Raw genomic sequence first — 22,420 nt, forward strand, 5'->3', positions numbered from 1 at the left:
TCCAAGCAGGAGGGCACAACCCTTTGCCACATCACTAAGAGCTTGCAGCACAGTGCATCCTTCTATGATGACACCAATGTCCTCAGGTGTATCTGCAGAGTTTGCTCTCATGTCTGACAACATAGACTCCCAAAGTCAGCTGCTCTGTTTCTCTGCTTGCACCAAGATCCACATCCTTTAAATAAAAATTAAAAAAAGATAAGTTAATTGCGTACATATACATATGGACAAGTAAGTCCACCTTCCATTTCCAATCCCAAATTTAAAAAAGGAAAATAACTGATCGTTTTCCTTTTTTAACTTACCAAGAATTCCTTGAACAGGTCATCTGGCTTTTCATTTAAGTAGACACAGACAGCTTTCAGAATGCATTCCTGTCAAACATCAACGCTGGGATTCTGGTGGAGATAAGAACTCAATATGAGAGAAGTTTCCTATTTTGGTTCCTTTCAACCTCTTTACAAAACAAAGTCAAAAATATTAACACATAGCAGATATGTGATTAAGCAATGTTTCATAACTCACATCAGTGATGTGCAGTGAGGTTCATGATTGGTAAGGCACTGACTCCTCTGTGTCAGATTAACAAATATATGAACCCAAAAATCGAAGCTTTTCAATTTTGACATTACGTGAAAGCTTTCATTTTTGCTTTAATCAATTCTAGATTGTTCAACAATATATTTAATAATTGTGCCCCTAAAAATATTAAAATTAAATAGAAGATTAGAACTGGGCAATATGGACTTAAAATCCTATCATGACATTTTGTGGATAACAATAAGTCTGTGAAGGTTCACAGTCATCCAGGTCATCGTAGTCTAAGGAGCTTGGAAAGAAAAGTGAAGCTTCTTCAGTGAAGATTTCTGACACTAAACCAGAAATCAACATGGAGTCGAATTCTTTCAAACAATGTAGCAACTTAATTGATGCACATTTCTAAAATACACTACACATTCATTTCATTCTTCAAACTACAGGATCGCTGGCGCTCCCAGTGGTCATTACTGATGTCAGGGAGCAGGTGCGGTAGATGTTGGGAGTAATTTTAAAACTGTCGGTCTTAGTAGGCAAGTCTCATCTTAACAAGAATCGCAAAAGATTTTGGAAAATTACACCGAAGCAGGTTCAACAATATTTGTTAAATGTTTTCATACTTCTAACATGTGAGAGAGGTATACAAGCTAGAGTGTTAAAAAATTTGCCAGGCATCATTTGTTTAAAAAAAATGCAAAAGTATTCCCGAAAGTGTCAGATGTGTATCAGTTAGTATACATTAATCAAATTTGTCATCCTTAAATTGTTGAACTTACCAAATAATCCTCAGATGGCGATGGATTCTATCCAGGATGCTAAGCATATGCAAGTCTCAGTTGAAAATGGCGGATGATCAAACTTCCACACTGCACATGTGCAAACTCAGAAGTACGGAGAGCCTATTAGGACAATCCTCTTTAAATTAAAGTGCTCTTCATTTTAAATGAACTTTTTACATTGGATTTAATTTACTGCATTTTGTTGTATTGAAATATTATGTTATTAATTAAATTCAAAACAACATACTTGTGTTTAAAGTTAAAAATCAATTGGTGGCATTAGTTTTAACATGAAGCATTTACATAATGCTACCAACATCAGAGTGTCATTTCTTAGAGTGTAGCTCATTGCTGTTTCCCCATCCCTCCTCCTACATAGCTCATAGCAAGTGTTGTCATGGTTTCATCAGGATGTGTATGAGTATGTGAGGTGTTAATATAGTGAGAATCTCAGGGACTTCTCAGCAAACGACGTGGCTATAAAAAACCAGTGCAATTGTGTACCGTTCTACTGTGTTACCAGGTTTCCAGGGTCATGCATGGGAGTATGTTTAATTTACAACAGCAAGCGCTGCATTCAAATGCATTATTGGTTTTCAATGTCTGCTGCCTTTGAGTTGTTACACTCAAAGTTTACGTGCTAAGGTATGTTTTTCACAGACCATTTTGGCTGACAGTAATGTTCTTGCGTGTCTTGCTTTTGTCCCATTAAGTGATTTCCTGATATATATTTTTTAATTGCAGGAACAAAGTTCCCAAGAAACTAAAGAAGTGGTGAGTAACACAGAATAATGCAAACTATATGACTTTCTTATTGTTTTGCATGGTCAGTGGACTGCTCCAACCCCTCAGTCATCAGTTGGTTTCTGATAAGAGGCAGGTACTGTAAGGTTATAGAGTCAGTCTGGTGTGGGATGGCTGTATAGCTCAGTAGGAAAAAGTAGTAGTAGTGTTAGCAGCGAAAAAACTGCTGGGTACAATTCTAGCTTGCAGGGAATAGATTTACACAACTGTCTAATATATTGTTTCCCCCTTTGTAAGTATTTCTTGTTTGCTTTGTTTTAGTCTTAATGAAAAAATAATCACATGCAAAAATTTGGATAAAAAAGCCTCCTAGTACTAAAAAGTTATTGAATGACATCAAGCAGGTGGCCAGGTAACATGCTGGATGTCTGCATAAGTTTCACTGTTATTTTTTATTTCAGCTATCTTGAATGGATAGTGATGATCAATCAACACCAAAACGTTAGCTGGGTGTACTAATGTTGATTTTGTGTTTGGTGTATGTGTAGAGTTTGCAGTTGAAATAAATGGTAAAGAGTTTTAGAAAAAGATTTTAAACCCTATATACTATAAGCCACTGTTATGCATACATGCATACACCACTCTATTCTCTGTATTTTAAGTCCTGTATTGATCTCACATCTACACCACAAGCAACGGTGAGAAGAAAACTAGAGAAAACCCGCACATGCTCGGGGAGATCATCCAAACTGTGTTGTTCTTGCCATGAGGTGACAGTGCAAAGTGTTGAGTAGACTTCCAACTTAAGACTGAAAATTATAGGAAATCTAAAGCTTCACAAAAAACAAATGTTAGAGACCGCAAATATTGTGTTTTTTGTGGGGGTGGAGGGAAGCCCTCATCTGCATAAGAAACTGTAAAAAAAAATAGCTCAACACTGCAAACGAATCTGTCTTACTAAGGCAGAATGAATGAATGAGTAGATATTATAAAATTGAATGCAGGCCTGCATTGCTTTACTGGTACTATTGTGCTTCTCAGAACAATAGGAAGTAATTAAAAGTAAATGATCAGATAGATTTACTGATGCCTCAGATGGTGTTCTCACATTCTTTGCTGTTAAAAAGCTGTTAATCTGCAATAATATAGCAGCTGTATTTGGTTCAGATCTTCAATTAGATTGCTTGCTAAACAGATGTTGACTATTTTAGGTTGCAATAATCACACGTCACCTGCATTTGGCATCTACAATAGGTTAACAAAAATAAATAATAACAGATAATCTATGTGAAGGCTTTATATCTGTGAAATGCCTTTGAGAGTATGAGCCAAATATAGGAGTATGAGAAGAAAAACCATGGAGGATAGGTTTGATATGTGCATGCTATTTGCTCTGACAAAATATTGTTTATGCAACTGTGGGCCAAGAGCCAAACTGAGGACAAGACTAAGTACAAAGTGCCCCTGTCTAAACTGACAGGGGCACTTTGATGACTTTCACATTACAAGATATTGTGAATAAATACAAATATTAGAACCCTGTTTTATTAAGTAATGACAACAGTAACTAAATTAAACTCTGCGATAGAATGGAAGATAAATCAAATTTATCATTCACACGTATATACAATAATTTCACATGGAAAGTAAAACTTTGGTAACATTAGAAATAGATAAAGCTCAAATCTTAGTGTTTGAATAACTCAAAACTTAATTTCAGAGCAAATTTATTAAATCATAGAGGCTATTTTAAAAATTCTTTAACTAATAATGTCCTTATATACAATGCTGCTTTTGACAGGAGGCATCAGTCATCTTTAATTCCGTTCAGTTCAATTTTATTTACACAGCGACAAATCACCAAAACAGTCGCCTTAAGGCATTTTATATTCTAAGGTAGACCCTACAATAATACATACAGAGAAAAACCCAACAGTAAGCACTTTGGCAACGGTGGGAAGGAAAAACTCTTTAACAGGAAGAAACCTCTTGCAGAACCAGGCTCATGGAGCGGCGGCCATCTGCTGCGACCAGCAGATGGCCGCTATAAACTGTTGTTGGCATAACTTGGCCTTTTAAGTAGTCTTTGGTGTGGCATCAGGGTGGCTCAAACACTTTGCGTATCTTTTAGGAATTTCAAAAAGATAATAGTTTCAGTTTAATTCCTTTAGTTTAGTTTCTTTAGTTTTAGTTTAGCAGAAGCATTCCTAATGACACTTAGATATGAGAATATCTAACTCTAGTGTCTGGAAATTAAATTGAGCAGAATGTGTTTAGCCTAACTTAGAATATAAAAATTGAAACTTTCTTTGTAGCCAGCTTCAATAAACCAAAAGGGCAACTAGAAATACTTTTAAATGTTTTTTTTTTTTACCTGAATCAATACATAATTGTTAGTTAAGTCTGTGACCCCAATTAAAAAAAAAAAACAAAAGTTAAAAAAAAATGGATAGCTCAATGTATAGTTAGCTTAGTTTAACATTAAGCCTTGTAAATGACCAAAGTGCTAGTGTAACCCAGTGTTAAAAACGGGATTAAAAGTATAAATATTCATACTCTCACGATGGGAATAAATATTGATAAAAACAAAATTAATTATAATAAATACTGATAAAAAGCATGTAAACATAAGTTTAATATGTACATATGTATATGTGGTATATAGATGGTGTGGGGGCAGGACTTAGTCCTTTAGAGTGTGTTTGTCAGATCCACTGAGCGACCAATCATTGGCCGGTCTGACCCTCCCCCCAGTCTGTGCGCTGCTGAGACACCTGTGCGTGCCTTCGTGTGCCAGTAAGATACGCCAGAGACACAGACGGTGAAAGATCAGTTTACCCGTGCGGCGAAGAAGCTAGCTGGATAGTGAAAGTCCTTTTTTCGGCGAGAATAATAAGAGTGATACTGTATTCCAGAGGCCGTGAGCCAACGTGAGCACTGTGAAGCCCCGTGTAGCATTTGTTGCTTTGCATGGTCAGGTTTTTTCCTTTGCTTATTTGGATTGGATTGGTTTTGAGGACCTGAGAAGAATTGAGGATCCCTTTTCCAGTACTGGATGGCGAGCCCAGCCCAAAGAGCCGGATGAACTGGTAGATTGTAACCCGACTGGTTACAAACACACTGAGTGACTACTGAACATTGAAAGACTGAAATTGACTTTTAAAAAAAAGACACAAAAGACAATATATCCTTAGGTCGACCATTTGTGGGGTTTATTTTATTTTGTTTTCAAGAAGCGCGCTCTACTTTTGTTAAATGTTCACAACTTTAATAATTGCTAATAAATGCAATTGTGTTTTCTACACCTACTGTGTACAAGTCCTCTGTTGTCATACACCATCCAAGCATATGTTGGATCAGAAAGCACTGCACATTTTATACTGTGCTTTACTACTGCCATATATGAGCTACTGTGTAGAGGTCTGGGGAAACACATACAAAAGTAACACACAAACAATAACTATAATACAGAAAAGGGCCATTAGATTAATAAATAATGTAGGGTACAGGGACCATACAAATGCACTCTTTGTCAAAATGCAAGCTATTAAATTCCAAGACTTGGTGAAGCTTAAAACAGCGCAAATAATGTATAAAGTCAGAAATAAATTGCTTCCCAAAGAAATCTGTAAATTGTTCATAGAAAGAGAAGGTGGGTATAACTTAAGAGGGAAATGGAATTTAAAAATACAAAGTGCTAGAACAACTTTAAGAACTATGTCAATCTCAATTGCAGGAGTTAAATTATGGAACAGTCTAACAGAAGAAATAAAAGACAGTCAAAACATAAAACAGTTTAAAGTAAAATATAAAAACCTAATTTTAAATAAGTATAAGAATGAAGAAAACGGGGTTAACCCAGGATGGTAATGTTGCTGGTAATGGTGTTGCGGTTCTTTTTTGGTTGTTTTTTTGTTTTTTTGTTTTGTTTTGGTTTGTTGTTTTTCCATAACTTGTGTATCTGCAAATATACACATTCTGTATTTTTCATATGAAAGAAACTATACTGTGGTGGGGCTTGCTAATTTCTTGTTTTTGATTTATGTATGTTATGTTTTGTTTTACTTCATATGTTTATATGTTTCATATGTTGTTTGTTTAATTTAAGACAAAAAAAAAATTAAATGAATGAGAGGTAAAACTTGAGGGGGTAGGGACAAATAAGTAAATACTTCAGCCTACTCCTTTTCAAACAAATAATGGAATGATATTTTGTAATGATTGTGAAGGCACATGTTTGAAATGTTTGAAATAAAAATGAACTGAACTGAACTGAACCCTTGGCTCCTACGAATCTAGAACCTGTCTGATCTGGTCCATATTTCCCTTCTGTCCGCGTACTGTGGTTAAAGGTAACTATACTGCCCGCACTACATGCAAAGAAGGCAAGAAGTAGCACTAACAGGTCTAGTATTGCACCACCAGTGTTACATAAAAAAAGTGGCGAGCCAGCCAGGAGCCTAGAGTGTTGTGTGACAACATTGGAATCCTCTTTGACCTTTGATCAAATGCTCACATACTGTGAAAATGGATTTTGTCGAGAAGTATGCCGTTAAAGTACCAAATGCCATTATTGTTAGCGGTGTTACAGATAGAGAGAAAGACAAAGAGGTATTTGAGTTTCTGGAGCAACATGGTACTATTCGTAGAGTACTCGCTGTCGATGATGACTCTTCTGCATTCCACAAAAGCCAGATTTTAGAGTTCGAGTCCGGTGCAGCCGTTGAAATATTAGCACCTAAGCTGCCTTACCTCTTACAGTCCACTGACAATCCAGATGTCAGTTACCGCATTCGAGCCTTAACTGACGTCTATACTAAGACCGTAGGGGGCAGTGTTACTGAGGCTTACATTAGCAACCTGAAGGGTTTAGCCAAGTTAAGTGGGAAGGATTTCGAAGAAGTGTTGCGGGAGGCCCTATCCACAATAGGGAACACCATTGAAGCTGCTGAGACAGCTGAGAGAAACCCTGAAAATGATGCTGCTGATCAGACTTGCCCTGTGGTAGGATCCACACAACTTGGAGCCTCACCTTCAGTCTTAACTGAACTGCCTCACCCTCCTGAACCCATTCAGGGCACATTCCAACGCCCCATGAGACCAAACTTGACACCTCAAATGTTGAGTCCAACTGACCTCAACCCACCAGAGGTTCAGAAAGTAGTAGTCGAGCATGTTGTCAAGAGTGTTGAAAAGACATCACATGCTCACTCTACATTAAGACTCAGAGCTTTCTCTGGCAAGATGCCCAGACCTTACAGCGAAGCTGACTATGAAACATGGCGTTCTCATGTTGACTTGTTGATGGAAGATGCTTCTTTGTCCGAGTTGGGAAAAACTCGTAAGATTCTTGAAAGTCTCCTTGCTCCCGCTTCTGATGTCATCCGCCCTCTTGGGCCAGAAGCCACTCCTGCAGACTATCTTAAACTTCTGGATTCAGCTTTTGGCACCGTCGAAGATGGTGAGGAACTGTTTGTACGCTTCATGAACACCCTCCAAGATCATGGTGAAAAGCCCTCTGCTTATCTGCTTCGTTTGCAGGTGGCAGTCAATCACACCGTGCGCAGAGGTGGGCTTGAACCACATGAAGTAAATAAGCAGCTTCTTAAACAGTTTTACAGAGGCTGCTGGGATGATAACTTGCTAACGGAGTTGCAATTGGAGCTAAAGCATAAGGAGCCGCCCACTTATGCAGAGCTATTGCTTCTCCTGCGTACTGCAGAAAACCGACAAGAAGTTAAAAACACGCGAATGAAGAAACACTTTAGCGCCACGAAACCAAAAGCAGTGTCTCATGAACAGACGGTCACTGAAACAAATGCAGATGTTCGCCAAGCACAGTCAGATAGTCTAGAAGAGCTGAAAAAACAAGTTGCCGATCTAAAAAGCCAATTAGCTGCCGTTGTGAAGCCAAAGAAACAAGCAACACTGAAGACAGTTCGAACAAGGAAACCTGAAAATAAAAAACCTGACCATGCCAAACCTGAAGACTCACCTCCACCCAACCGCCGCAGTACTAGGCCCAAGCCCTGGTATTGCTTCCGCTGTGGGGAAGATGGACATATAGTAGCCACTTGTGAGTCAGAGCCCAATCCTGCCCTTGTAGTTGCAAAACGAAAGGAATTAAGAGTGAGAAGGCAGATATGGGACAGGCAGAATGATCAGCTTTCTTTAAACTAAATTCTGCCTCCGTTGCGGGACAAATGGAGGCTGATGCTTTGTTAACCCGTCCCACCCAGGTTAAACAAAAAGCTTCACCTAAAAAGCGTGCCAGCCTAAAGTCACACACAAGATCAGATTCCTTCGACTTTCCTAAAGGTCTAATTGGTACGAAGAGTACTGCACAAGTGAAAGTTAATGGTCACACAGTGAGTTGTTTGCTAGATACTGGTTCCCAGGTGACTACAGTCCCCGAGTCCTACTATCGTCAGCATTTGTCCTCTCATGAGATTAAGCCATTGTTTGAACTTTTAGAAGTTGAGGGTGCCAACGGTCAGTCTGTGCCTTACTTAGGCTACATTGAACTGCATGTCACTTTCCCAAAGGACTTCCTTGGCATTGAAGCTGAAGTGCCGACACTTGCCTTAGTTGTCCCCGATGTGCGCACAGCTTCTCAGTCCTTAGTGCTAATTGGGACAAACACATTAGATGTACTTTATGAGCTGTACTCTAACACATGCCATGAACTGCAGCTGAACCTGCCATATGGCTATAGGGCAGTTCTAAAAGTTCTTGAGTCACGACACAAACAGTCCAAAGACAGTAGTCTTGGTTTAGTGACGATGCACAACAAAGAGCCACAGTTGATTCCAGCAGGCCAAACTGTTGTTCTAGATGGTGCTGTAGCTGTGTCAGCCGGTAACGGTGAAAAGTCTGTCTTGTTAGAGTATCCACGAATGTCAGCCTTACCTGGTGACATCCTTGTGAAACCTTGTCTCATAGACCTACCTGAACGAGCACCTTACCTTGTTCCAGTTATACTTACCAATGAATCCGAACATGATGTGACAATCCCTCTAAATTGTGTCATCGGAGAAGTCAGTGCATATCAAAGAGTTCTATCTCACGAACACTCAGTGAGAACTCCAAGATCCCGAACTGAGCAGAAGTCAAATGTAACATATAACTTTGACTCTTCCCCTATTAGCGCTGAATGGAAGGAACGCATAACCGAAAAGCTAAGCCAAATGCCCGAAGTGTTTGCACAGAATGATCTTGACTTTGGAAAGACGGATCAAGTGAAACACACAATCAGATTGTCAGATGAAACACCGTTCAAGCATAGAGCGCGTCCCATACATCCGAACGACCTGGAGGCAGTCCGTAAGCACCTCAAAGAACTGCAAGAAGCTGGCGTGATCAGGGAATCTACCTCCCCTTTCTCTTCACCCATTGTAGTCGTGCGGAAGAAAAATGGTGAAGTCCGCCTCTGTATCGACTACAGAAAGCTTAACGCGCAGACTATAAAAGATGCTTACGCTCTCCCCAATTTGGAGGAAACGTTTTCCACCTTGATCGGGTCGCAATGGTTCTCGGTCCTGGATTTAAAATCTGGGTACTACCAAATTGAGATGGAGGAGCTGGACAAACCAAAGACGGCGTTCGTATGTCCCATCGGCTTTTGGGAATTTAATAGAATGCCCCAAGGCATTACAAACGCCCCCAGCACATTCCAGCGGCTCATGGAGAAATGTATGGGCGACATGAACCTGCGCGAAGTGATCGTGTTTCTCGATGACATCATTGTATTCTCCAAGACACTTGAAGAACATGAGGCTCGCTTAATGAAAGTTCTTGATCGCCTGAAAGAATATGGGCTCAAACTCTCACCCGAAAAATGCAAATTTTTCCAAACTTCTGTCAGATATCTTGGGCATATTGTGTCCAGCAAGGGAGTGGAGACTGACCCTGAAAAGGTGGAAGCCTTAAGTACCTGGCCTGTGCCCCGTGATCTTAAACAGCTCCGCTCATTCTTAGGCTTTTCAGGGTACTACAGGCGGTTCATTAAGAACTTTTCGAGTATCGTTAAGCCCCTCACTGACTTAACATCAGGCTACCCTCCTTTGCGCAAAAGCACAAAGCCTAAAGCTAAGTCTGTCCAGTACCATGACCCCAAGACACCTTTCGGCGAGCGATGGACTCCCTCTTGTGATCTTGCTTTCAAAACCATCATTGAAAAGCTCAGTACTGCGCCTGTATTGGGTTTTGCCGACCCTAAACTGCCATATACGCTCCATACCGACGCCAGCACTACAGGGCTTGGCGCCGCGCTCTATCAAGAGCAGAATGGCCAGACCAGGGTGATAGCTTATGCAAGCCGTGGGTTGTCTAGGAGTGAATCTCGTTATCCCGCCCATAAGTTAGAGTTCTTAGCCTTGAAGTGGGCAGTAACGGAAAAGTTTGCAGATTACTTATATGGAAATCAGTTTACTGTCGTAACAGACAATAATCCTCTGACGTACATATTAACTACTGCTAAGATGGATGCCATGAGTTACAGATGGCTAGCTGCCCTGTCAACGTTTAGCTTTAAGCTCCAGTACAGAGCAGGCAAGCTTAACTCAGATGCAGATGGCCTTTCTAGACGGCCACATGGCGAGTTGCTTAACGACGCAGTGTCCCAAAAAGAGCTCGACCGCATACAGCAGTTCACACAGACTCACCTGTCCCTACCTGACAGCAGTTTAAGTCCTGAAGTAGTGTCTGCTATTTGTGAGAAACACCTTGTATGCAGCTCTCAAAATGACACCATCCCTTTGGTTCACTCGCTAGCCATTTCTGCAGCTGCCATTCCAGGTGACTTTGTCAATGAAAATGACTGTGGTGGTCTTCCTGTTATGCCCCATATGTCCCCTGAACAGATCACAAACGAACAAAGAACAGACCCTTGTCTGAGGGAAGTTATTGCACAAGTTGAAACTGGAGAAAAGGTCCCACCAACTGTGCGAGCTGAACTTCCTGACATCAACCTTCTACTCCGAGAGCTCAATCGATTGGAGATGCACAATAACATCCTGTACCGAACTCGCCAAGATGGAGATGTTACTTACCAGCTTGTCTTACCTGAACAGCTCCGTGACTCAGTCTTCCAAAGCCTCCACTGTGACATGGGCCACTTAGGCACTGAACGTACCTTAGATCTTGCCCGAACAAGGTTCTATTGGCCTCGCATGGCAGCATATATAGAACATAAGATCAAAACATGCAACCGCTGTGTAAGACGCAAAACTCCTCCAGAAAAAGCAGCACCACTAGTGAATATCAAATCCACCAGACCCCTTGAACTAGTCTGCATGGACTTCCTGTCCATTGAGCCTGATCGAAGTAATGTAAAGGATGTGCTTGTATTAACCGATCATTTCACGAAATATTCATTAGCCATCCCTACCAGCAATCAGAAAGCTCAGACCGTTGCCAAAGCCCTTTGGGACAACTTCATAGTCCACTACGGGATACCCGAACGATTGCATAGCGATCAAGGTCCCGACTTCGAGTCCCACATTATCCAAGAGCTTTGCAAGATCATGGGCATTCGTAAAATCCGGACCACACCCTATCACCCCAGAGGAAACCCGGTAGAACGTTTCAATAGGACGTTACTAAGTATGCTAGGTACTCTTGAGGAAAAGGACAAAACTCAGTGGCACAACTATGTCAAACCACTCGTTCATGCGTACAATTGTACGAAAAACGATACAACTGGTTTTGCCCCATATGAGTTAATGTTTGGCCGTCAGCCAAGATTGCCAGTCGATCTAGCATTTGGGCTGCCCTTTAACAACAAAAGTTTCAAGTCGCATTCTCAGTACATAACAAAACTAAAGGCAACTCTACAAGAGACCTACAAACTAGCAACAGACCATGCTAACAAAATGGCAGAAAGAAACAAAACAAGATTTGATATGCGAGTGAAACCCTCAAAACTAGAGCCAGGTGACAGAGTTTTGGTGCGTGCAGTCCGTCTCAGAGGCAAGCACAAGCTAGCCGACAAGTGGGAGACTGATATTCACGTTGTGGTGAACCAAGCAGGTGACTTGCCCGTCTACAGTATAAAACCCCTAACAAAAGAGGGCCCAGTCCGCACAGTCCACCGCGATCTCTTGCTCCCTTGTGGTTTTCTTGCCCCTGTTGAAGAGAAACCTGTCCAACCAACTCATGTACGCAAACCAAAAACAAGGCAATCACCTAAACAACATGAGGAATGTGATCATTCAGAACTGGAAGATGAGGATATCTGTTGGTTCAGAGAGGAACCTCTTCAAGAGCCCATAAAGGTCACTCGAGTCTATGAGATTCCCCAGCCAAAGACACACCCTAATGATCACGATCATACTGAAACTCATTTGCCTGGAGGAGACAACTTACATGAACATGACAACCTGCCTGGAGGAGACAACTTACATGAACATGACAACTTGATTGGAGCTGACAATTTAACCGGATGTGACAACTTACCTGAATGTGGAAATCCACTTGGATATGGAAGCCTAGAGGAGAGTGAAACCATGGTGGAACACTCAACCACTGACAATGAAAGCGAGAGTGATGCCAACTTACCCGATGGATCTACCTGTGATGGGCCAGTGGAAGAAGACAACTCAAATGATAATCAAGCAAACTCAAGTCAGTCAAATACTGAGAGTGAAGCCACAGTGACTGTAAGGCGCTCAGAGAGAACAAGAACCCAACCAGAACGACTGCAATATAGTCAGTTGGGAAATCCTCTCGTTTCCATTGCCCAGTCCCTGTTTCAAGGTCTAAGCCTGGCTTTTACCAGTGCCTTGACAGAACAAGATTCTGTGGTCATCCCCATGAAGGCTGGTTCCCCTGTCATTACCGTTTAGCTATCCCATGCAAAGGGACTTGCATGATTCTAAGAGGGGATAGTGTAACCCAGTGTTAAAAACGGGATTAAAAGTATAAATATTCATACTCTCACGATGGGAATAAATATTGATAAAAACAAAATTAATTATAATAAATACTGATAAAAAGCATGTAAACATAAGTTTAATATGTACATATGTATATGTGGTATATAGATGGTGTGGGGGCAGGACTTAGTCCTTTAGAGTGTGTTTGTCAGATCCACTGAGCGACCAATCATTGGCCGGTCTGACCCTCCCCCCAGTCTGTGCGCTGCTGAGACACCTGTGCGTGCCTTCGTGTGCCAGTAAGATACGCCAGAGACACAGACGGTGAAAGATCAGTTTACCCGTGCGGCGAAGAAGCTAGCTGGATAGTGAAAGTCCTTTTTTCGGCGAGAATAATAAGAGTGATACTGTATTCCAGAGGCCGTGAGCCAACGTGAGCACTGTGAAGCCCCGTGTAGCATTTGTTGCTTTGCATGGTCAGGTTTTTTCCTTTGCTTATTTGGATTGGATTGGTTTTGAGGACCTGAGAAGAATCGAGGATCCCTTTTCCAGTACTGGATGGCGAGCCCAGCCCAAAGAGCCGGATGAACTGGTAGATTGTAACCCGACTGGTTACAAACACACTGAGTGACTACTGAACATTGAAAGACTGAAATTGACTTTTAAAAAAAAGACACAAAAGACAATATATCCTTAGGTCGACCATTTGTGGGGTTTATTTTATTTTGTTTTCAAGAAGCGCGCTCTACTTTTGTTAAATGTGCACAACTTTAATAATTGCTAATAAATGCAATTGTGTTTTCTACACCTACTGTGTACAAGTCCTCTGTTGTCATACACCCTTGGCTCCTACGAATCTAGAACCTGTCTGATCTGGTCCATATTTCCCTTCTGTCCGCGTACTGTGGTTAAAGGTAACTATACTGCCCGCACTACATGCAAAGAAGGCAAGAAGTAGCACTAACAGGTCTAGTATTGCACCACCAGTGTTACACTAGCATAATGCTATATCCGACTAATTAAAACATTACCTTTAATATGTATAAAAGCCAGTGTGTAAGAACAGTAATGTGCTAATATTTCTGGTTTCGAAGACAATATCTGATTTTATGCTAAGCTAACCTAAGCTAATCTAAATAGCTTCAGCTATTATATTTACCATAGCCAAATGTAACAATGTTGTCAATATTCTATTTCTATATGGTGCAAGAATGCAGTGTGGCAGGCAGGAATTGGACCCAAAATGCAGGACTTAGAGGAAAAACGTGAACTCAAAAACTCTGCTTTAATGCAGGCTTGGAAGGAATACAAAACAATAACAAACTAAACTCGGAAATCCAAGAATATAACTCACGAGAGAAAACACAGCACGAGAGGGGAACCGCCGTTAACGACGCGACAACAAGAACTAACTGACAAGGACTAAAATACACTGGCAGGCACATTAGGAAACGAGGAACAGGTAGGCACACAGCTTGGACTCATGGACATAATGAGACACAGACCTACAAAGTAAAACAGGAAACACACAGACTATTTTACAACACAAACGCGGGGATCCGAACAGAGCACAGAGGGAAGACACAGGTAGGGATAATAAACACGACGAACAAACCCAAAGAACTAATATAAAATCAGAATAAACTAGAAAATGATAATAATAAACTTAAAGCGCTGGGTCACCAACCCAGGACCATGACAGTACTCCCCCCCCCCCCCCCCCCCCCCTCAAGGGCTGGCCCCCAACAGCCCCAAAACATAAACAGACCACCGAACCAGGGTGGGCGGTGGGAGGTCCAGGACGGAGGGACCGAGTCCAAAAACAAAACGTGCGTAGAGTCCATCAATAATTAAGGGGGCCGACCGTGCGGACGGCAATGGTGGCAAGGGGCAAACAGTTCAGGGGGTCGACCGTGCGGACGGCAACGGCGGCGAGGCAGATGAAGGCAGGCCGGAGGCCGAAGGCAAAGTTGAAGCTGAAGCGGAAGCTGGACCAGGCGGAGGCGAAGCCGAAGCTGGACCAGGCGAAGCTGAAGCTGGACCAAGCGAAGCGGATGAAGCTGAAGCAGAGGCTGGACCAGGCGAAGCGGGTGAAGCTGAAGCAGAGGCTGGACCAGGCGAAGCTGGTGAAGCTGAAGCAGAGGCTGGACCAGGTGAAATGGGTGAATCTGAAGCAGAGGCTGGACCAGGCTAAGCGGGTGAAGCTGAAGCAGAGGCTGGACCAAGCGAAGCGGGTGAAGCTGAAGCTGCTGCTGCAGGCGAGTATGAGGATGAAACTGCTGCTGCGGGTGCGGATGAAGACACAGAGGCAGGACCGGGCGAGGCAGGACCGGGCGAGGCAGGACCGGGTGAGGCAGGACCGGGCGAGGCAGGACCGGGCGGAAGCGTGGCAGCTGCGGAAGCCAATGAAGCTGAAGCTAGCCCAGGCCTGGACAAAGCTGATGCTGACGCTGCAGGCGCGGATGAGGCTGACGCTGCAGGCACGGACGATGCTGATGCTGACGAGGCTGCTGCTGCAGGCGGGGATGATGATGAGGCTGCTGCTGCAGGTGAGGATGATGACCCGGAGGCTGGACCAGACGAGGATGCAGACACGGAGGCTGGATCAGACGAGGATGCAGACATGGAGGCTGGATCAGACGAGGATGCAGACACGGAGGCTGGACCATGACAGTACACTGCTACATGTGTGGCAGACAGTGCTAAGGACTTTGAACCACATTGACAGAGAAACAATGTAATGATATAGAAATAATTATATGGTCATTTCCAAACAATTCAAGGGCAATCAGTCTACAGTGAGAAAGGTTATGCACAACTGGAAAACATGCAGTACACTTGCTTATACTCCCAGGCGTGGACAGCCTAGCGAATTCATGTCATACCATCGAATCCTCAGCGATTGGCAAAAAACCCAAAAGCTACATCTCAGAATTTAAAGGCCTCAGTTGGGGACTCACATATGAAATGTTCACAACGGTACAGTTAGAAAAAGATTTAGAAAAAGTGCGTGACCGCATCTTCGGTGCGCAAAGCTCTATCTGAACACATCACAAGACATGCGACTTCAGCCCAAACAATATTTTTTGGACAGTGAAGGCCAAAGTGGAGATATTTGGCTATAATAAACAGTGCCAAACACAAAACATCAGCACAAACTCCTTATACCAGTTGTCAAGCCCAGTGGTGAAGAGATGACTGAATGGTAAATGGACTGGTTCTTATATAGCACCTTTCTGCTGTACTTGAGCCAACTTGCTTGATTCATTCATTTATACATGCACCTTTTTCAAACCACCAAACTTCCATTTAGTAATTGAGCTGCTCTACCTCCTAAAGTACAACCACCCAGATTGTCTATGTAGGTTTTTAATAATCCAGGTCCCGTATTCGTCCCGTATTCGTAAAAGCTTGACAAGAAGGTGACTGGACTTCTTTAAGTTTTTTTCGAGGACATATTACCTCGCATCCAAGAGACTTCAGTCGTAAAACCAAAAGGTGGAGAGTTCCAGGTATTTAAACCAAGTGGGGATTAGAAGTGAATGAAATTCATTGAATGTTGCAACTGTGTCTGCTGAAGTTTTCACACACTGCTTCTTTATTTGGCTTAATTGTTAAATAAAAAACGAGATGGTATAATACATCATGTGTTGTTGTAATAAGGTTATATTTGGCTATAAGTGACCGTGTCTGTGATTGGCCAGTACTGGTTGACAGTATTGTAAAGCAGAGATGTATCATTGTTGTTGTCTTTGCACATTTATCTGTTTCTTTATAGATAAATATATTTATTTTCCTTTACCTATTATCAACTTGACTCCAATTCAAATGACCATTATTTTGTTTTGGATGTGAACTTGACTGCACAGCTCTAATTGCTGTACAACCCTGACATAACAGCAGGCTTTCTGCCAATTTGTCCAGTTTAAGCTGGAGAAGATCAGTGAGAACAGATGGAGGAAGCTTGCTGGAGTTGCCGGGGTTTGTTCTATTGAGAATGTTGTTATCTGTGTGAAATCTGTGCTCGACTTAGTGATCTAACTGTGCAAAACTGGCAGGCAGGGAGGAAGCCTCCCCACCTCAGCTAGCAGCCCAGACTGGCTGCACTCCTTTCCATGGTTAATTATAGCAGTGTCAGTGGAGAGGAGGATGATGAGAGCATGGAGGTAGGCAGAAGAAGAGGATGCAGAGCTGGTTGGAGAAGATGATTTTGATTTGATTTTGATTTTATTGATTAGCATTCAAATATCTCAGTGAAGACAGAACAAAGATCAAAGATTATTATTGCGAACATTATTGCTAAGGATTGTCTTATTGCATTGGAGTCACACTGGGTTAAATATGTACACTTGGGTTTTAAGGGGTATTTATTATTTTCTTCTTTTTTTTGGGTTGTATGGAAGCCCCAAACGCAATTTCATTGTTCTTGACAATGACAATAAATAAATAAATACTAAATACTAAATACTAAAATCTACCACAAAGCAAGAAAGCATGAGACAAGGCTAATCAAAAGGTATTGGCTGAAGCATTTGCTTATTACGCCAACCCTTTTAACAAAAGATCTCTTTGCATGCAGCTCCTGTACACAGGGCTCGAAGCAAATAATAAAACAAAGCAAAAACAAAACAAACAAACAAACAAGAAATTTTTTTTTGTCCACCTTAGATAAGTAACTACATCAAAGCAAGATGAGAGACAGATGGATGGATGAGGAGAGGCAGGCTTATGGAAAATTAGATTGCATACTATAATTGTAATATGGCTGTCTGATCTTCACTTATAAATGTTTCAATGATAAGTGCTTTTTCTGTTAATGAAATCCTTCAGAAGTATCAGCTGACACAAACCACAAAGGCAGCACTACTGTAATTTCACAGTGGTCTCCGGCAGCGCAGCAGGAATATTTGCTTGTTCCTTTAGGATCTGCTTTTAGCAGATCACAGTTTTGCTGACAATGCACTAGAGCCAGAGAGCAGCTTCTTTGCCTCAGGTAGGTCATACATACACTACTGTGCATAATGAAACTGCAACGCTCCACCCTGCCTCTTACGTCCTCTGCTAGATGTATGTGTTGACCCGTAACTGTGTGAAGCTCCTTTCTGAGGATAGTGTTTTTAGAGCCCTTGCGACCTATGATTTAGGTAATAGAACAACAGAGCTTGGATGCTCAGCAGTAGAACTCTGCACAGCACAGCACTGGTGATGTCAGAGCGCTAATCTCTCTGGGGGGATTGGCGGATGGACGCTTGTCAGAAACATTTGATGTTACCCTGGATGAAAGGCGTCGGAGGCAGTGGAAGAGGCACAGGGAGAGCTGGCGCGGTGCTGAAGTCTCTGCTTTTGTTTTTAAGTTGTGTTCGCTGAGCTTTTTGGAATAAGGTTGCTGCCTTTTTAAAGCATGGGAAGAGCAGCTGAAAAGAGTGGCTGAGAAGAGAGGCGAGGGTTTGACTGAGATGCACAGACAAACAAGCTGTCTGCCTCTGTTATTCTCTCTGAGTCCTCTTACAACAGTCATAGTCATCCTGAGCTGAGTGGGGCTCAGGCCCTTAGCCTTAGCCTCTTATCTTACTATTGCCGCAAGCACAAGGAGAGTTAGCGGGCATCCTGCCCCAACGTTTCAAGAGGTGCACCATGCTCTCAGTGGACCTCAATAAAGGATTTATTTATCAGGTAGGCTTCTTTGATGTTGTTTCTGAGTTTATTCAAAGCATTACTTGCAATTCAAGCAGTTAGCTCTCACTGAGTTAGTTGACTTTTGATTTGTATACCCTGTTGTTATAATATTGAAGATAACCAGTAACTTAAAAACAATAGCTGGACTAAGGTTTGTATTTTTCCTACTGCATGTATAGTTAATAGCATGTTTGGTTCCTGTGGTGCAGAAAGGACCGGTTGTGCTGATGTGCACGCAAAAGGTCCTGAGGAGGCTGACAGATGTGGCTGCCATTCAGGGGAAAGACAGGAGCTTAAACCTGCTGTACTGACCCTAGTAATCTCTGATAGAGAAATGGGTGAACAAAAGCCAGGAATGCTGGATTTGTTTTAGCTGGAGTACTATGTCAGATATATAGAGTTGCCTCTGTCTTTGTGTGTGTGTTTACAGAATGCTGAATGCTTTTACCACTGCTAGCTCAAATCCAAACAGCTTAAGTCTCAGCCTCATCCACACCTAATGCCCCTGGAACCCCTGTGTTTACAGCAAGCTAGAAAGCAGGAATGTTCCAAGTATTCCTTGCATATTTTTCCAAGGAAGGCTGCTGATGCTGAGCCTGCTGTCATTGCCACAGTAACTATGGCCATCTGTAGGGATGAAAACCATGACAACAGAAGCTGTTGGCCAATCGCAGTGCTTGTGCAGCCACTGATAATCTGTCTTGGCTAGCTACCACCTATACAATCACTCTATTTCACAACACATGTGGAAAGTCAACTAAAGCAGATTTACATTAACAGCCAGTTCGTGCTCCCAGCTGGCTAATATGATTTTTAGTACTCCTCTTGTCCTAGATCATAAGGTAAATTAATGTAAATCATCTCTACTGTTGTGAACATATCAGGAAAGATCCCTGAAGAATTCAGTAATGAGGTCACATACTACTTTCCAGAGAGTGATGTGGTAGTGTACACAGATTCCTGGAAATGAGCTTGTGAGAATCAATAGGATCTGATTTATTCTGGCCAAGAATGTGGAATATAAGCTCCCAGACATATCTAACACTGACATTTAAAGATATCTTCTTTGTTGTTTTGTAACTAGTTAAACCCTCAAAGATATTGTGATTGGAGTATCAGCTATGTTGCATTTGATGATTTTATTCCTGTTTCACTCTATATTTTCATTTCTGTGTGCTGGTACACAGTTTACAATGTGAGGATGAAAAAATTTGCTTTTATTTTAATTAAGCAAACTGTTAAAATTCTAAATGCAGGAGGTACTGTATTGTGAACATTTAAAGGATTTCCTTGAAAGTAATTTTCATCTTTCCAGTGTGGTGAAATTAGATGCTTGTCATCCTGAGGATTTTTTATTTTTTTTGCTGTAGCTTTCACAATTGACTTTTCTTTTAAAAGTGGCTTCAATAAAAACATGGCTGAATTTCAACATTGAAAAATGTTAGCCACATCCCAGCTTAACTTCTTTATATATAAAAAGGTGATTGCATTTTCATCGAATTTGTGCAGAGAAACACATTTGAGATAACACAAGTCCAGGGTTTATGATTCAAATAAAATTAGTATTCATCTATAAAATAATTAAAATCACAACGTTATCAATTAAGAGCACTGATTCATATTATAGCTATAGTCTCACACACTGAAACTAATGCCTGTCGTAATGAGGACACATATGTTCCTTCTTTTAGTGTTACGTATGAACACAAAACTGACAACAAAAAGCAAAATTGAAAACCAACTAGGAGAGTTGACGATTGATACAGTTATTCTACTTTAGAAACATGCACATGTAGAAATGGAAGTTACAATGCTATAAGCCTGATTACTGCCTATTGGAGGTCAGGCTTTTGGCTGTTGGGTGACATTACCATTTACTCTGCTTTAACATCACTCTGGGTTTTTTGCTAGCCTTGTGTTAGCATGCCGTCTGTTCAGATGCTTACAAAGAGCCAATGTTGTGTTAGCACTATAATGCAGTTGTTTCTGGATGTAGTTTGCACTCTTCTTCTTTTATGGAATGAAAATGAAATGAAATGTCCAAACCTAAACTCTGATATTTTCCTCCTTCCTGCACAAGAACTTTAATCAGCTGTTTGTAGATTAGCTGCTAAGAGAAAAATCCACTAGCCACCTGTTGTGCAGATAACTTAAGAAACTTTGTTTCGCAGGTATGGCATAACTCTAACTGCAATGTGATTATGTCTTACTTTTGAACGTATTACACCAAAAATGGGTAAGAGGAAATGTTTAGCTGAAACAGTAAAATGTGGGAAAGCACAATTGTAAGAGTTGTGTTTTTGAAGCAGGATGTTCAGTTAGCATCCTTTGAGTTCAAACAGGTCACATTTTAGTGTTGGCTGGGTTATCTTTTAGACTCATAGCAAAGATACACAAACACTAAATGCCTTATCGATGATTAAAGCTGAAGTTTTAGTTGGTATCACTCAGTAGGTGAATGTGAAAGGAATATTGTTTTGTTTGTTTGACTTTATGCTAGGACTTATTTCAAAAATTCTTAAAAGATTCCATTTTTTTGCGAAGAAATGGTTTACTTGAAGAGTTTTAGTCAGGATTTAGAGTGCACCATAGCACAGAAACAGTATTAGTAAAGGTTATTAATCATCTTCTGTGCTTATCCCGCTAGACCTCAGTGCAGCATTCGATGTAGCTGAGAGAGTAAAACACACTGTTAGTATTTCAAGGATGTTTGTTGCAGTAGTCTGATTCTTATCTATCTGACTGATTTCAATTTGTGCATGTAAATGGAAACCTTTTTCCACACACAAGATTTAGGCAAACAGAGTTATGTGTTGGGACCAATACTTTCACATTATTCATACTTCTCTTAGTTATACTATTATTAAAAAATCAATGCCTACATTTTCATTGCTGACACCCAACTTTATTCATCAATGAAACAGGATGATACAAATCAACTAAACTACAGGCACATCTAAAAGACATGACAGACTATAGGCCTGGATGACCTCGAATTTCTTGCTAAAAACGATCTAATACGCCTTCAGCTGATCCAGAACGTTGCAGCGAGAGTACTAAATGGGACTGAAACCCTTATTAGCTTTTCTTCTCTGGCTCCCTGTTGTAATCAGGTCCAACCTAATCTTAAAGACCCTCATACTACCTTCAATTCAATGCAGTTTTATTTTTGTAACGCTAGATCACAACAACAGTTGACTCAGGGTGCTTTATATTATAAGGTAAAGACAATACTACAGAGAAAACATAGAAAATCTCCCAACAGTCAGATGACCTCCTTTGAGCAAGCACTTTGGCAACAGTGGGAAGGAAGAACTCAATTTTAACAGGAAAAATCCTCTGGCAGAACCAGACTCAGGTAAAGGCGGCCATCTGCTACCGCCGACTGGGGGAAGAAGACAGGACAAACTTAAAATTAAAATTAAATACAGAGTGGTGTAGAAACACATAAACACTCAGTGCATCATGGGAATCCCCCAGCAACCTAGACCTTTTGCAGCATAACTAAGGGAGGATTCAGGGTCATGTGATCCAGCTCTAACCTCATGCTTTATCACCTTATAATCCTAACAGAGCGCTTCACTCTCTGACTGCAGGCTATGGTTCCTAAAGGGTGCTGCTACCTCCCATTATCCAAAGTATAATGGGAGGTAGTAGCACCCATCAACGTCTCTAAACAAACACTTTTAACCAGCAATATGTTAGAAAGTCTTTATTCTTCATAGCTCCCAGAATAAAATAAATTCATGTACTCTCCTCAAATTCTACAGCTCAAATTTGTGGTCTCTCTCTCTCTTTGTCAATCTGCCA

General features: G+C 41.4%; 1 protein-coding gene across 1 annotated transcript in view; it reads left to right on the plus strand.

The window, feature by feature from the left end:
* The first annotated feature begins 14,811 nt into the window (after positions 1-14,811).
* Positions 14,812-22,420, plus strand: part of LOC146608533 (sodium-driven chloride bicarbonate exchanger-like) — a 44,428-nt gene continuing 36,819 nt past the window's right edge. Inside the window, exons 1-2 of the mRNA XM_085348662.1 lie at positions 14,812-14,937; positions 15,112-15,453. Of these exons, the coding sequence (XP_085204788.1) occupies positions 14,812-14,937; positions 15,112-15,453 (468 nt within the window). The remainder of the gene's footprint in view (positions 14,938-15,111; positions 15,454-22,420) is intronic.

This window comes from Diplotaxodon limnothrissa, linkage group LG23 (assembly GCF_057381915.1).
Source record: "Diplotaxodon limnothrissa isolate DT_005_m linkage group LG23, D_limnothrissa_male_GT1.1, whole genome shotgun sequence".
Lineage (NCBI taxonomy): Eukaryota > Metazoa > Chordata > Actinopteri > Cichliformes > Cichlidae > Diplotaxodon > Diplotaxodon limnothrissa.